Source organism: Thunnus albacares, chromosome 20 (genome assembly GCF_914725855.1).
Source record: "Thunnus albacares chromosome 20, fThuAlb1.1, whole genome shotgun sequence".
In the NCBI taxonomy this organism is placed as follows: domain Eukaryota; kingdom Metazoa; phylum Chordata; class Actinopteri; order Scombriformes; family Scombridae; genus Thunnus; species Thunnus albacares.
In genome coordinates this window covers 25542668-25560205 of record NC_058125.1, presented here as the reverse complement: position 1 = coordinate 25560205, position 17538 = coordinate 25542668, and the positions used below count along the sequence as shown (strand labels likewise).

The window sequence follows — 17538 nt, the reverse complement described above, 5'->3', positions numbered from 1 at the left end:
TTTTCTAAGAAAAAAGCTGTAAAAAGCCGCTGTACACTACCTGCTCAGCACCAAACGGCAAACAGACACAGTTAGCTGTAGACTAGCTGGTGAACATAGTGGAGCATTTAGCAGCTAAAGAGCCAGATATTTCCCTCAGGAGTTGATAGAGAGCAGAAACAGAGCTAAAAGAGAGTAAATATTGGACTTACATTCACCAAGTGGACAGAAACACGACTCCACATGAATGATAATGTTGCTCCGTAACTGCTGGATGTGGAAATAAGCAACTGTTTGCTAACAAGTTCAACATATCAACTTAAAAGATAATGATGTGTTCACTACTAGAGAACAAGTGGACAAGAAACATCAGTTAATGCCGGTTTAAATAAAATAAGAACAAACATTTTGCGACTTTGACCTTTAACAATTAGTACTTCATACATACAGTATATAATTAGTACACAGTATGGAATTTGGAGACAGCATTAGACTGCATACTGGCAGCTTTGAGTGTATTTATTTTGTTGCTTTTCCGGTGTAAATGCACTAAAGACTTAAATCCCACTTAGATGCCTTTGCGATATTGGAAGACAGCCTAAGATGCGTTACCATTTTTTATTGCATGCCAGACTTCATGTGGTTTGCCATCAGTTTCTCCTGTATTCTTCTCTTTCTGATCTGTTTCCTCCCCTCATTCACCTCTTTCCGTCCACAGATCAATCCCTCCCTCTTTCTCTCTTCCTTCCCTAACCCCCTCCCATCACATTTTCACTCCCCTCTGCCTCCCTTTCTCCCCTTTCCCTCTGCTCACTCGTTGCAGTGATGTACCGGCTGCTTGGACTCCACTTCTCCTCCTCCTCCTCCTCCTTCTCCTCCACGTCTCCACAGCGGGTGTCCAGCAGCGATGACGGGGACTCTGTAGGAGCCTCTGGGGGAACGACAGAGCGGAGGACTGGCTGAGACCCAGGTGGAGAGTCGCTGCGAAAAACTGGATGTCAAGGTAGGACTAAAGACAGTGAGATTGACCATACAAGGCTAAAACAAAGCCAAAGAAAACACTTTCTAGTCACTATTTATGCACACGTGTCTCAGCTGCTCTGCTGCAAAAGCATGAAATGTTTCTGTTCCTTGTGCAATCAGCACTGTTATACATCATTGACTTCTTGCAATGATGGTGCAAGGTACAGTCTTATTAGAGAAGTTATTTAGGGGAGCATGGAGAATGGGTCTGGACTGTATCACTTCCAATTGTTTCATAATTGACATTGTGTTGAACTCAGCTTTAATATTAGCAGAATTTACTTGAAGCATTTCCGTGTTATTTCAACCCCTTGAATCTTCCAAGAAATAGACATTTGTCATCATATCAGCCTGTAATTTCTGATGCCAAAATGCACTTCTTCCTGTCCTCTTAACAGCGTTGACCAAAGGTCAGGATTTTGGCCTCAGGGATGAATTTAACAGTAAAAGTCTGTAAAGTCAGATTCCAGTGTTGCCTGTCATCCATCAGTTTTCAATCCAGACTGAGCGTTGTGAAACCTCATCTCCAGGATCCAACATCACGACGCCTGAAATAGCTCTCACTTTCCTCCTAAACACCAAAATGCACTCTCCTCGCACGGATGTGAAACAGTGATATGTTTGCTGTACAGTAATGCTAGCAGCAGCCTTTATCTGGCAGCGCTGTTGTTTCAGGTGCACAGTCTCTTGATGAATAATTAAGAGGACTCAGAGAGTTCAGCTCAGCTTCCTGGGCACTAAACCCCCCTGCAGAGTCACGTCCTATAGCCTCCAGCTACATCTCAAGCCTGGGAAGACTGTCCAAAATAGAGTCTTAATGAGAAACATGCCTCAGCCAGCTTCTGGACTTCAGACTATCCGCTCAGTTGTCCTGTTAAAGTTGATGGTTTTTAAAGGGGGGGATTCTTCTGTCTGCTGACATTTGACTGGAGAAGCTTGATTAGTTACATCAATGTTTTTAATTTCCCCTGTGTAAGAAAACTGTGGTTGTCTGAGAGTCGTGACTGATTAAACTGGAGTTAATAAAACACCGCTGAAGTGGGAACAACTCTATTACCAGCTGCAGAATGTGCAGCACCTGAGGGACCGAGGAAAGGACATTTCTGGGGAGTTAAATGTAATGAAGAGGTAGCAGAGGAGACGCAGACTTCTCCAGGTTTCATTTGCAGCCTTCAGAATTAAAGAGGATGTCAGCCGGTGTAAAAGAAGCGGCTGCAGAGATATTGATTGGTCAGTGTAATTACTGGTCCCCTTGTGTCGTGTTTTGCTGGCAGCCTCACTACATTCTCATTCATAACCATCATGTTTCTCCTGAGAGCATGATGAAAAACATCAGGTGTCTTTACAGATGAAAAAAAAGGCAGAAATAACTGACTTGCAGGCCTGCAGATGTCGTTTTACTTTGTTTCTTGTGTAAATTTATGCAGTAGTGGTGCTTGAGTCCAATTTTAGTTTGCTTTGAACTGCGCTTCCAGCCTCTCAGATGTGAACATTTGCTGGTATTGTGTGACAATAAGTTGAATATATTTGTGCTTTGGACTGAAAACATTTTGAAGATGAGGTGATGGGCTTTTTTTTGCTATTTTCTGACATTGTATAGACCAAACAGTGATTGACTTATTAAGAAAATAATCAGCAGATTCATCTATAATCAAAATAATACATAGTCACAGCCCTAGTTAGCTGCTTTTATCACTTCATTTCTTAAACCTTTATTTTACCAGGAAGTCTCATAATCTCTTTCACAAAGGAGACCATGCCAAAATGGCAGCGAACAAGGTCACAAAGTTACATAAAAACACGTCATTTATAACAATCACATCCAACATGACAAAACAGGATGTTAGAAATATGAGAGAGAAAACTTGACTATTTAAAACAATGAATTCCTCATGAAACCCTTTTTTTTTAATGTGATGTTTGAATGTCTGATATGAAGGCAGCGTTTTCCATTTATCCAAACCCAGAGCGCATAATATGAAAATGCCGGTTTAAAGCAGAATATAGAGATACTGAAGATGATCTGGTCTGATCGCTGTTAGAAACACGAGAAAACATTTCAGGAAGGTAACCAGGAAGTTTACCGATGACTCTGTATTTTTAGTGAGATCCATCCAATTAACATGCGATGAGTTCTTATTCCAGCGTTCAATATAAAACACAGAGAGTCAGACGCCTGCATATACTGGATGTCACCATGATCGAATTAAAAATGTGGTGTGATCAAGATTTTTCTTTTGCAGCAAACAGAAAACATTTCTTAAGACAGTTTCAGTTTTTTGCACATGATTGTGGAAAGTAAAATAAATGGTCAACCAGCCATATAACATATTTCTATGTAGAGACTTTTTTCTAATTCAGTTCTTTCTGAAGTTTTAACATTGATGTTGTCTGATTAATTAGGTTTAACTGATTACATTACATATAACATTTTCAACACTTCAGAACCTAGCAGATAGAAACAGGTGTGTTCTTCTCAGAGGTCAGACGCTACAGTATGTCGGGGTGAATGTATATCTGCGTGCTCCATGCACCTCCCATAGGAGCTGAACTCCTATTAATACTGGATAGGACATCCTATCTCAGCACATGGGATACTGTTACATAACAAAGAGTGAAATATGAGAATGCTCATATTGATAAACAAAGTAACTGGCATGTATTTGAGTAAAACGAAGAACAACAAAGAACAAAGTGGAGTCGGATCATTCTGCAAACTCTGAGCTGCAGATTCCAAAGCATTGAGACGAATTATTTAATTTATGGCCTGGATTTAAGTCTCGTTGCCAAAACTCTGCGAGCATGTAGTGCGATTAAGACTTCTTATCATAGCATGCATCATAGCTGAGGCTGAAGAAATGAAAAATACGTCAGCGGTTAATTCAGAGACAGGACAGACATGAGATTACACTAAATATTAAAACAGTATGAAGACATTTAGTCGGACTATAACACTTCAGCTTTCTGGCAGGCTTCACTTCACTCCATTAAAAAACTTAGATGCAAGTTCATTCTCGGTGTTGGAAACAGCAGTTGACAAATCTCATCACAAGGTCTATTCAGCAGCTGCGCCTGAGCTTTCGATCATATCACATTATCTTCAAAAGATGAGTTTCACCACTTGTCGTGGAATTGCAGATGTTTACAAGATCGAGAATGAACTTTAAATCTCTACTCCGCTCAGTCTGCTGGTGAAGATTGTGTGATAAACTACAGAACAGCGAGCAAACCGACCCTGTGGGGCGATTAATTTGTCAGCCAAAATTTTTCTGCTTAGTAAAAACTACTTTTATGGAAACATTTTGCCTTTTGATTATAATTTTTCTTTCATTTAGAAAGGAAACGTAAAAATGTGGCTACGCAGTAACAACTAGAAAAAGCGATTCCTGAAGAAAAGAGCTGACAAGTTGCTGACTGCTGAGATGTTTGTGCATGAAAAGCTGTAAAGGAACATTAAAAGTAAGAAAAAAGGGGAACAGAGATAGACAGAAGGAAAGAGAGAAGGAAGGAAAGAAAGAAAGAGAAAGACAAATGAAGGAAGGAAGAAGGAAAGAAACATCCTCATTGGGACTTTTCAATTGCGGCGAGCTCGTGTTACCTTTTGGGGCTAAAAATCACAGGTGAAACAATTAAAATGAACAAAATGAACAGTTGAATATGGCTTAATTTTAAAGTGTGAACCAATGAGACTGAAGACGAGACATTTCAGACTTTTTACCCAGTAACCAACCATGCAAAGACCTTCAAATGCCTTCTAGTGGTTGACGTCAATCAAGGAGCCAATTTTAGAAGTTGTGAATCAAATATGGTCGTCTCCAGTGACTCCATCCCCAGCTTCTGTCTGCCAGCTCAGTCACAAGACGACCACAATACCTGAATCCTCCTGATCTCACTTCACTCCTCCATCTTTCACAAAATACAAAATGTATTATACAGTTTTCAGGTAGCTGTCCGCTATCTAAAAACCAGGATCCACATGTAAAGGAAAATAACAATTACAGCCACATTCTAAGAAAAGCAGTTAACATAATACCCACCTCTCCCCTTTCTGCACAACTATATACTGGATTACATCATTGATCTTGATTGGTTCGATCCATGCTGGTCTGTGCAGTTTATTGTGCTGAGGTGATATTTGATGCTCAATTTTATGATCACATTCCTCCTACAGACCATAAAATGTGCCAGTCAGATAATGCACATGCAGGGTTTTGACACATAAATAGCCTTTACAATGGTGGTAATTAAATATGACCCAACTGTTAGGAGAAGAGATTGCCCCGCTCACATCATGAGACCAGTTTCACCGGTTGGGTTATTGTGGCTCCATGATGATGATGTTTACGTTGGTTGAGCACCCACAAATGGTTTGTCACTGAGAGCTTGAGAGATAACACAGTCCAAATATGGCTTCATGGATGAGTGAAGTAAATGAGGAGAGCAGGCAGAGGAGAGACAGACGGAGAAAAACAGGATGGATGGCACCATAGGTGAAAAGGTGCTATGGGGAGACAGGATAATGACTCAGAGAGAGGGTGAGGGTAACGGGGTCATCGCTGTCAGCCCATCTGTTGTTGTCGACCTGCTGTTTAATTGACTGAGTCCAAAATCTGGGGGAGTTTTTTTTCTTTTGTTTTCCACAGTTTTTTATTTCTGAAAAACAGCAAACAGCTCAGGGAAGCAAACACCATTAACGCGACATCACTCTGAGTAAAATACAAGATGCAGCAACATAAAGCAGCTCATCATCTGCAAATAATAATTTGTCGAAACTTGATGGCATCGTATCAGACTGATACTGTAGAGAGCTGAAGTCATGGCATCACATCCAGCTAGCCTCCGTTCCACTAACTTCTCTAACTCACTGCAATCTCTTATTCAGCGTCTCTTAAATTAGTCTTTCTGGAAAAAATGAAGCTTATTCCTGGAGTTTACGTTCCATATTCTCAGACAGAAAAAACTACAGTCCCCATTAAAAGAACTACAAGCGCAGCAGCACAGGTACTTACATCATAACTTGTCTACATCCATAAAACTCCCCAATGCTTTCTTCTAAAGTAAATTGTCATCTTTATAGTTGTAGCATTTGCACCTTTCTGTCCTGCTGTTATTACGGACATGTCTGAACTCGCTGCCACCCCTCCACTGGACTTGCCTTCCTCTGTCTGGCTGTGACATTTAGCCCGCAGGGACTTATGGGATATGATGTTCATTAAAAGCCTTCTAAAAAACATCAATATTAAAAAACAATATAAGATCATTTTTCAGAAACCTTCTGTGCTTATCTAAACATATGAAGCAAGTCATATGTTCAAGTTCTTCCTAACCACTGTGGCATAACCCAAATTATTAATAAAAATATAATTATCTTTTATTTTATTTATGTAAATGACATATCCCAGAGATTTACTTGTCGTTGGATAAGCTTTACGGAGCTGCAAACATGCCTGAAATAATTTTATTAGTCCAAGTTTCAGTTGAGAACTTTGCAGTCAAATTTAAAGCTATTTACTTTGAACACAAAATATTCAAAAACCGCTCATGTAAATCAAGTTTAGTATTACAGATGTCCTTGTTAAGGCCTTGCAGAACAAACTGTACTGTAGCATTAGAACAAGATAAGTCTGGCATTGTTATATATTTTTCTTGCTGTTCTCAGATCTCATGATACTTTCCAACAATCCTACAACGTCTGTGTCACTCGGACCCAAATTTGTCCCATTTGAACAGGTCATAACTATATAGTTTCATATTTAAAATAGACTCTGTAATTTCCTAAAACAGCTGGGGACTGTAGTTTTAAGCAAATGTTACTCAAACTGTTACTCAAAGTCAATTGTGCATTTGTTGGGGACTATTTTAAGCCGACTGATACACATTTGGTGCATTAGTGACCATTTCCTTTTCTTTTCCTTCTCCTTTCATGATAATGAAGAAACATGTCACCCAATGCAGCGGTGTGGCTTAATAGTTTTTGGAAAACAATGGAGGTCTACGGTTTTGGATACACAGACGATATTGTTAGTAGGGTCAATTTATTGTTGGTTTTGGTCTTTTCATGGGATTTCTTGACAATAACAAAAATGCAGAATATCATCTGCCTTACCTTTTAAGTCCACAAATTCAACTGTTTTCCTTTTGTTTCTTGCTGTCTTATTTAAAACACTTGACTGCGAGGCCTGAAAACATTCCTCCGTCTCTGCCTTATTCTCTAGGGGAAGCGCCAAGGTCATGATCGACTGGCCCAATGTGACAGCGGCCGGCCACCAGGAGCTGGGCCTGAAACCTGAGGAGCTGCAGAGGTCCAAATGTGTCCTGGGCTTCATTCCCGTCATCTACTACAGTATTCTGCTCTGTGTGGGAGTACCAGGTACACTGATGGCAAAGCATACCTCACTTACCTCTAGTGGTATCATGTTTGCTCAAAAACTCAATAGCAAAGCCTCCATACAAAAAAGTCCTATAAATGCATAAAATAAAATAAATTACCCTTTAAAACCACCCTTTGAAATTACATGATTTTATTGGTTGCATTTGTACTGACCCACAGTCAATGTGTAAACTGAGCGGTTTTCTCTGTGCTGATATATATTTATAACGTAAGTGGGAACTGCGCAAGACAGAGGAAATCAATACACAAGTGAGTTAGAGGTGCTCAAATGAACCAGTGAGGTAATACACAGTTGTAGCACATGACCAGGCACTGATGGCTGGCAACTCACAATAATCTAATTATCTAATAATCAGTTTGTTTGGCTTCGTGGCCTATATATCCATCCATTGATCCCTCCAGCCAACAGTTTTTGGAATCTCTCTGCATTAAAATTTGACTCCTCAATAATAAAAAGTGTAAATACCTGTCACTGTGATGGACAGCATTAACGCCAGCATTGTTCTCATTACTGTGCTTCACCTACAAGTCGATGGCAGTGATTTGGTATTGATCCAGCAGGGATTTAGGCAGTGTGGTGTTCTAAACACTCGGACATGTCGTCAGAGCGTGCAGATGACCTCCGGACGTCGCATTAAGTAATTGGCCCCAAAGGGAGATAAATAAAGAGGCCAGAGGGCCGAAGTCAACAGCTGTATGCTTGAAAGGGTCTGGTGGTGTTGTCCAACAAAATGCTGTGGAAATGTCCTGCTGCTGACCAGATGTTTGAAAAAAAAGAGAGATACTGTAAATAGTACAGAGGAGATACTGTATTGGATGTGCTACAGGGACACAAATAAGATGTTTGTTTTTTTTCTTTTGCACGTTCAGCTTTTAAAAAGTAGGACTGCTTAATCCATTACAGCCAAAATGACTTTTTTTATTATTTGTTTTGTCCTAAAAAAAACATGATCAAACTGTAGAAATGTATAATTTGCATGAAAACAGCTAATAAAAAATATAGTTACTTCTATACACAGCTAAAAACCAAGTCAAACTGTTACTTCCCTTTAGCAGGTAAATTTAAAGCTAGCAAGTGATAACCACAGAAAACCTTGGCTAAAGCTACATTTTCGTATTTTAGTTTATTATTCAGAATAAATAAGGCAGTAGCTAAATCCAGTCATTATGTAGTTATGAAACGTTTGCTAAACTGGTCCTGCTAAAGCCACCTTGCCTAGCTTGGCAGGGTGGCAGTAGGCTAACCGCCATTTTAACTTCTGACATCAAATTAACATGTCGATGGCCGAAGAGCAAAACCTCCTATCTGAAAAATGCACTTTTTTGAGAAAACTAAAAAAACTTGTTTTCTTGCAGAATGCTATTTGTTAAGGATACCCAATACATAATACACTGTTTTTGGACTATATTATTATATTATGTGTTAACAATACCGACTAGATATTAATGCCTCACAAAGTGCAGATAGGAGCTTTTGCACTTGGTGCAAGTTGGGAGAGGTTCTACAAAACGATGCTCTAAATTAAGTTAATAATTAAAATTAAATTAAAAATAAAATCAAGTTTATTTTCAGGTAAAAAGATGTAGTAAATGTAATAGTTACTACATTGTAGTATACTGGGGTCAGAATACCTTAAAGTCAGTGTATTTGCTTCCTCGTCCACTGGAAGTGAATGTTCAGTGATTGTGTAACTGATTGTGTAACTCACTCGTGCTGTAGCCTCTCTACACACTCAGGGACTCTGTGTTGTGTTTTTGTTTTGTTGTGTGACTTTTCTGTGACCACGAAGGGCGGGATTATCTTGCAGACAGACTGAATATGAGCAGCCTTCCTTGTTCTCATCATCCAAAGTGAAATCTGCCAATCAGAAAATTCTGCAGATACGAGGTTTTGCGCTTTGGCCATTGATATGATTTGATGTAATTAAGCTACGGTTAAATTGCTGTTAACTATTTGAATGTATTAGATTGTAGATCATTTTTGTTAACTTCTAATGGACTGCTTACAATATTACACATAAATGTTGCCACATGTACCAGAGTACAGAGTGTCTGCAGTCCCTTTGCAGGTCACAATTAAAACATATAATGTAAAAATTAAAAACACAAATGGTGGACAGAAAGACAAAACAAAACAGATGAATTTAGGCTAATTTACACTGAGTTTATTTTCTTCCTCAAACTAGTTTTAAAGAACAAGAACTTTTAAAAAACATTTGATTGTCCAAAGGCAGAATGTACTATCAGCCTATAAGGAGGAAATGAAATGGAGGTTTTACAACATATCAGTCTGTTACACAGTTTGTTGGTGTTTGTTTGACTGTTTCTGTGGTTACTGCTTTCTTCCTTTTCATGCTGGTATACAGTATATTATAAATAGCAGCTAATATGATCTAATTCTCTACTTTGTTCTCTTTGTTTCTGTCAGTTAACATCCTCACAGCAGTGGCCTTGTGCAGATTGGCGTCCCGCACTAAGAGAGCTCTGTACTACTACCTTTTGGCCGTGACGGGCTCAGATATTCTCTCCCAGCTCTTCATCATCTTTGTCGGCTTCCTGCTGGAGACGGCCGTCTTTCACCGTGATGTCCCCGTGCTCCTGCTGCACTTTGTCAGCGCTGCCGAGTTTGCCGCCAACCACGCCTCCATCTGGTCCACCGTGCCTCTCACCGTGGACCGCTACGTGGCGCTGTGCCACCCCCTCCTCCACCGGCAGATCAGCTACCCAGCCCGAGCCAGGAAGATCATCGCCACCGTCCTCATGTTATCGCTTGTATCAGGCGTGCCCTTCTTCTGGTGGTCGGACATGTGGCGGAACAGCCACCCGCCCACGGCGCTGGACACCGTCCTCATTTGGACGCATGTGACTATAATCTACTTCCTGCCCTGCAGCATCTTCTTAGTGCTGAACACTTTGATAATCCACACGCTGAGGGTGAGGCAGAGGCAGCAGCGTTGCAAGGAAGAACGCGGGCCGAAGTCGGCACCTCCACGGCGACTTGGGAAAACCACCGCCATGCTGCTGGCCATCACCTCTGTATTCTCCGTGCTGTGGGCTCCCAGGACCATCGTGGTCATCTACCACCTGTATGTGTCCTCAGTTCACCGGGACTGGCGCGTCCACCTGGCCTACGACCTGTCCAACATGCTGGCCATGCTCAACACAGCTGTGAACTTCTTCCTCTACTGCTTCGTCAGTAAGCCGTTCCGCAGCGCCGTGCGGGATGTTGTGCTGCTCAGAGGTGGCCCGCTGTATCCTCGCCGTGCTCTGCCACAACAGCAGGCCCCCACCAACGCCTCCATCTCTTCCCTGTACAGTGGGAACATCAAGCGGTCACAGCGGGACTCCACCCCCTTGTCACCTCGTAGGGCCAGAAAGCCTTCGTGACCCCGTGCCCCCTCCTCTTAATCCAAATCACCCATCATCCCACGGTCCCTGAGCACTTCTGACCTCAGAGATGCACTCTGTGTTCCAGCTACGTTCGTGGACAGCAGCCAGTCAGCCCTGGAGCTCTCTCAAAGGGCCTTAAATGAACTCAACCGAGTCACAAGAAGCAGTTTTTTGTATTATTACATGTCACCGGGTGTTGTTTGTCTGTGTAAATCAGATAAGATGACAGCATATTTATTATTCTTGAGAGGAATTTGACAAATTTAAAGTCGGTTTTTAGCATTTTTTCTTTTCCATACATGGTAGTAATGTGACAGAATTCTTTTATTTTTTACATTGTTCAAGGGAAACAAGAGTCTTTGTCTTCAGTCCAGTAGTTAGGTCTGTGGTTAGTACACAGGAGAGGGAAAAAAATGAGGAAATTAGTTAAACTCCTTTTTTGCATGCTGCTAAATGTGATTCATTCATCTTCACAATCCCACTTTCGACATGTTAAGTAGAAGTCAGTTTGCTTCAATCAGTTTAAATCACTCTGCTATGATACTCACTCTGGAAGCACCACAGAGGGAGTTTTAATTTGAACTGTCTGCTATCTCCTGCAGTTGTGTAAAGATGCTGAATGCCCTAAAGACAATCCGCCCCACTGAGCGCAGCCACTTGAGCAAAGAAATCGCACTCTGTCTCTGCAGTGCGCTCCCAGGCACAAAAACCACAGCTGCTAAGGCGAGTGTTTATTTTTCATGAAATGCAACTCGATGGAGCCTTAAATGAAAGCTTGCTGTTTAAGCAGCAGGAGTGAAGACCCTGCTCTTCAAACAGCCACTCCACTACATCACCAACATGGCCTCAGCTCTGGCTAAACAAACCACAGATTAGCCTGATGGTCTGCACAGACACGCACAGAAACTCACAAGAAGGTACACACTCTTATGCATGCACGAACACGCGCGCACATACACTCGTCACCTAGTACATTTCCATTCGCTGCGACAAGACTTTTCATGTGACATCATTGTAATTTGATGAAAAATTAACTGTATCAGTTGTTGTGTAAGTGTTGCTTGTAGTGAAAGATAAGACATCTGAGCTTAAACCTCTAACTGCTAATTTGCATATATGATTTTATTTAACAAGATCTGAATGAGCCATCTGTTGTTGATGTGTGTATACAGTAATTTCTGTAGAGCCCCTATGCTGTCAATTAGATATTTCATGTTACACTAATGTGTTGTGTTAGGCAGCTTTCTAATGTTGAAGTAGATATTGAGAAATGAGCTGTTTCTGTAGTCTGATGACTTGATATTAATTCTTGATTTTTTTTTTTTTTTTTTAAAGCTGCAGCCATCTGAGCACGTTTACAACAAAGCAAAAAGAATAAAAACAGACAAAACAAAAAAAAAACAACAAACAAAACAAAAAAAAAATTCCAAATAAAAACAAACCCAAAGGCAAAAAAACCCCCACAAGAGATAGTGAACATCATTAAAACCAAGTCAGCAATTAGTCCAGACTTTAAGGGCTTTACTTTATGTCAAGCTTCAAGCTTCAATTACCTAAATATAGCTAATTAAAACATTTGCTGTATTTTGGATCATAAACCATATACTATCAGTCATGATTATACTGGTTTTAATTGAGCATTTTCATATATTGTATAAAAGGCTGCTAAATAGAATTGTATATGTCAGCCTGGTCTTTACCTAAACATTTGATTCCCTCAAACATTGAGGTTTTGGTCATGTCTGAGAGTTACATCTTAACAGATGGCGTTACTTTATTTTTCCACACAGTTGTTTTCATACTAACGAGACTGTAATTGTTAACAAAGATTTGATGGAATTGCGAGAGTTTGGGCACGTTAGTTTGTTTAGAAACGGCTTCAAGGACTAATAACAGTGTTCACATTTTCAGTCTTCGAGAGTAGTTCTGTGTAAGGCAGACATCACTGAGCATGTGCGGGAATTCGATTCTGTTCACAGAGCTTCGCTAGCTTCTTGAGCTACATATCACAACTTCTTGACTTTGTACTGAACTTACGATGTAGTACAAAGTCAAGAGGTTGCGAAATGTAGCGTAAGAAGCTAGTGTAGTATAAGGAACATGTCATCCAGTGCAGCGACATGACTCATTGACATATAAGACATATCAGATGTTGGATACACACACAATACTTGTTAGTAGATCAGATCATTGTTGGTTCAGAAAATAAGAAAAATACAGAAAATCACCAGCAAACAAGCTCTGATTAACTCACCGTACGCTAACCAGCACCAAACAGCAGACAAGATCGCTAGCAAAGAACTGGTGAAAAAAGCAAAACACCTAGCAGCTTAAGACCCATATATTTTTCTCAGGGGTGGATGGAGACCAAATCAGAGCTAAGAGGAGAGTGAATATTGGATATTTCTTCATCAGGTGGACACAAACATGACTCTAAATGAATGCTAATGTCGCTCTGTTTGCTAACGTAAGCCATAACAACTTGGCTGTTTGTCCGTTAGCTTGTTTTTTGTTAGCTTTTTCGTCTAAGGAGCCAAAAAAGAGACATAAATGTAGCTTTAATGTTTTAAGAAAAAGAAACTCCATAGAACTTAAAAGCTTTCTGACATATGCAGTCGGTCAAATCTCTCTATAGCATCACAAACATTTTTTAATGCTTCACTCGACAATGCAGTCTTAAGTGCAGTATATATATACATCTCCCTCTCAAAGTGTAGATCCGTCCTCCATTTACTCCTCTGACCACCCATTCTGGTTTAAAGTTTCCAGATCGAGCCACCTGCCCGCTCTCATCCCTCTACAGTCCTCATCGTGTTTACTGTAACAGTAAGAGACACAGTGTGAGCTCCCCTGTGTGTCCCCCGTGTCAATCTGCTCATGTCGCCCCGCGGTCGTCCCACACTGAGTTCTGAGAGTTCGTACGCAGACGTAGATATGAGCCGCTTCTTTGAAGATATCTCCCGCTGTCTGACAACATCAGAGGGGTGTGAGAGAGAGCGTGTAGTGACAGCGACCTTAGCCTGTTGAGGGCGGTGGGGGTCTCGGAGATGACTGAATAAACATTTAAGACAATAACACAGCGTTGAGATGTGAGAGCAGGCTTTGATTAAAGTTTAATGGAGCGACAGAGCTACTCATGATGGTCCTCGTTAAGGAGGGGAGGGGTGAGGGCATTAAAGAGCAGGTAAACCCCAGAAGCCACACGTCCCTTGTCTGCCTGCCACCTGTCCTTTGTGCCTGTTCAAACACTTCACTTATGTCCCCGCCGACTCTGTTCCTATTCAGCCCTGCCTGCTGCTCAGCAGGTGTCACAAGGTTTCAGATGAAAAGACAAAGCACCGCAGAGAGTGACAAGTGTATTATATCAGATGCAGGAAGCTCACACTGACAGGAAGTTCACTCAGTCTGCTCAATACATCCTGGAAACTGTCCTCTCGACTGAACTCTCTGAACATGAGTTTGCAGTCAGTGCGAAAGGACTAAGCTCTGTAATATTCTTATACCTTTGCCTCAAAAACTGGACAACACTAGACATTTTGTTCATCTTGTACATGTTTTTAATGGACCTATCCGCACAGCTAAAGTCTACAACCTCTATACTCACAGTGTGCGTCTCGATCTCCACGTCACGACATGGACACTCACACTGAAGGTGACCAAATGGAATCAGATACTTTATTCATATAAGACCAACGCATCCTCAACTATGTTGACAAAAAGAGAGACGCAGTGTTACTGCGTTCAACTAGGACAATACGGTCTTATTTCCATCGCAGCACAGTCTCAGTCAAGCATACAGTCTTAGCTAAAACATGTGAAATACCACTTCAAATTATATCAAATTCCATCCAATCGTCCGACAGCCAGATCGTTGAGCGTTCAAGGTGTAAATCAAGCCTCGTGATCTGCCCCAAAACTGAAGGATTCTAAACTTAGACGAACTCTGGATTAAAATAAGACTTAATCTGATTTCAGACATTGGAGATAGAGGTCTTTATCCTGTCTCAAGTCAAACTTGTTTTCTTTTAACCATGAAGACAGCTGCCTAAACCTGTAAAAAACTGATACCCTTGCCCTATCAAAGGGTGCACCAGATCAGCAATCAGCATTCCAGTATGAGGACCAGTCGCTCTGGTTTTATTTTATCATGTAAATATTTTGGGATTTATTTGTTGAGATTTTTAGAAATCTGTCACTGAGACTTCTGCCCCCACCACAATACAATACAGAGCAATGAGATTCAATTTATATTGTTCAAAACACACAAAAAAATTACATTTTAAAAACTCAACATGTTTTTTAAATTAGATTTATTGGGGAAAAAAAAGAAAACTATCTTCATTCACTGAGGAAAGGTTTTTTTTCTTAGTCTGTTAATCTGTGCAAACAGTTTTTCAATTGTCATTTTCAAATGCTGTGTGATACTGTGTGGTTTGGTGCTCTCTACGGTGTCGGAGTGTCTTTGAACACACCACACAACAATAACATAACTTTGACCCAAAACAAAGGAAAGAAAATTTGTTGGATGATGGTTTATCTTTTCTGAAATAAGTTCCAATTTTCAAACAAGTAGATTTTCATTCTGCAATGAAATAAGCAAACACTGCAGACATAATTTGTTGTTAATGGGCTGAAACATACAAAGCCACACGTGTCGTCCTTTAAAAATCTGTTTCTTTACTAACTTGTTTAACTTTAACTCGGAACAACCTGACGTGAATCCTTTACCTTTAACTTAAACGTAAAGTCAGAAAGCATTTTGTTTCACTGCTCGAGTGAATTTGATGGAATATGATGAACTTTTTAAAGGCATGTGCTCCCGCATGTTGGCCTGTTGTTGTTGAAGTGGCTTTGTGTGCATTGTTTACATTATTTCTCAACTTTCTTTGGCACAAGATGTACTTGTAATGGAAAATGATGCCTGTCTGTAAGCACTGAGAAGAGTTTTATAAAGAGAGCAAATAAATGTTTAACACAGGATTTGTACTGTTTCTTTTATACTGTGCAACCGCAGAGGACTGCAGGCTGGGAGATAACATGTCAGATAAGTGTATATATTATGGAAAAAAGGCAGACGTGCACCTCCAAATTTATGTTCGGGTGTAGGGCATAAATCTATTAGCGTTGTTAGCATTTTTTAAGATTTATATTACAAATTATCACAAAGCATTAAAACAAAATCAGTTTCTGCTCTTCAGTGAGATTAATCTGCCTGGTTCAGAGATATAATCTCATGTAGAAATGTAGAAAAATGTAGAAAAATGCTGTAACATATATAAATATTGTGGAGCTAAAGCATGGAATGGTAGGAGAAATATAACGTATGATAGATAAAACTCATATATTTTATTATATTTATTTTAATGTCACAGACTATTTATTTATGACCAGGTATCAGATATCCAGTATATAATAGAAAGCTTAGACAGTAATGAATTTGTCCTTGCAGAGTTACAGAATGAGGGATGCTCCGTTACAGATTGCTCCTCTCTAATGTCTCTGTGGGGATTTGGTTCAAGGAAACAGTGAATCGTTCGATACAAAAGCGGCCATAAAGACCTCCACACAGGACGTGATGTGGGATGAGCTCTGGAGGAGGCGGAGGTGGAGGTCAGACTCGGACACAAGAAGTGACGGAAGACGATCTAATCTATATCTGGAAACACACAGTTGAGACTTGATCGCTAATCTGAAGGCCGCAAGGAGCCAGATGGACGGAGCCGAGTATCCAACCTGTTGGGTTTGCAGGCCAGGTGGAGGGATTAATTACAGAGAATAGAGAGCTAAAAGCAGGACTTCCCATCAGTGAGAGCCAGATGGAGGAGCTGCAGAATGAGTAGAGAGCAGGCGGTGACTGCGCTGAGGGAAATGAAGCAGGGAAAATCAGCTCTTGAGCAACAAGTGTGAGTGAGAGGGAAGCTGGAAGCTCATTTAAAGGGTAACTACACACTCAGATTCTGCTAGCTCCCTCCATCCCAGACTCTGTTGGACCGCAGAGTGGGATGAAAAGCGGCCAACTAGTGCTCAGCATGTGTGGAAACTGCTTCAAGACTGTTGCATTTCAGGTGACTACCTCATATGAAGCTGGATGAGACAATCCAATTATGAGCAAAGCTGTCAACAAAGCAAAAGATAGCTAAGTTGAGGCATCTAAAATATTAAACATAGTTTGGTTTGTTTAACACTTTTTTGTTTACTACATGATTCCATATGTGTTGTTTTACAGTTTCATCATCTTCAGTATTGTTCTACAATGTAGAAAATTGTAAAAATAAAGAAAAACCCTTGAATAAGTATATATTACTGTATATTTTAAAGGTTCAGTGTGTAGAATTTAGTGGCATCCAGCAGAACAGACTTGGCAGAAACAGAATATAATATTCATAAGTATGTTTTAATTATTGTATAATTACCTGAAAATAAGAAGCGTTGTGTTTTCGTTACCTTAGAACGAGCCCTTTATATCTACATAAGGAGCGGGTCCTCTTCCATGGAGGCCGCCATGTTGTACCGCCATGTTTCTACAGTAGCCCAGAACGGACAAAACAAACACACCTTTTCTGCCGTGTTTCACGGCCTCCGTAGGTTCTCCTACACGCTTGGAAAGGAAGGGTGAGGGGTATTCAATTAGTTGCCACTAAATCCTACACACTGATCCTTTAAGATGAAATGATATTATTATATTAATAATAAATTATATTTAATTTTGATAATTATTGGAATATTTTAGCAAAGACATACACACATTTGTATTA

At 40.4% G+C, this 17538-nt stretch overlaps 1 protein-coding gene across 1 annotated transcript; it reads left to right on the top strand.

The window, feature by feature from the left end:
• Positions 1–762: 762 nt before the first annotated feature.
• gpr142 (G protein-coupled receptor 142) lies at positions 763–12150 on the top strand. Its single transcript, XM_044338704.1, has 3 exons — positions 763–982; positions 7218–7372; positions 9822–12150. Exons 1-3 carry the CDS (start codon positions 975–977, stop codon positions 10778–10780), a joined length of 1122 nt encoding a protein of 373 aa, XP_044194639.1. The 5' UTR covers positions 763–974; the 3' UTR covers positions 10781–12150.
• Positions 12151–17538: the final 5388 nt, after the last annotated feature.

Coding starts and splice junctions, on each gene's coding strand:
- gpr142 (XM_044338704.1), top strand. Junction 7,373..9,821: donor GCTCTGTGTGGGAGTACCAG/GTACACTGATGG, acceptor TGTTTCTGTCAG/TTAACATCCTCACAGCAGTG.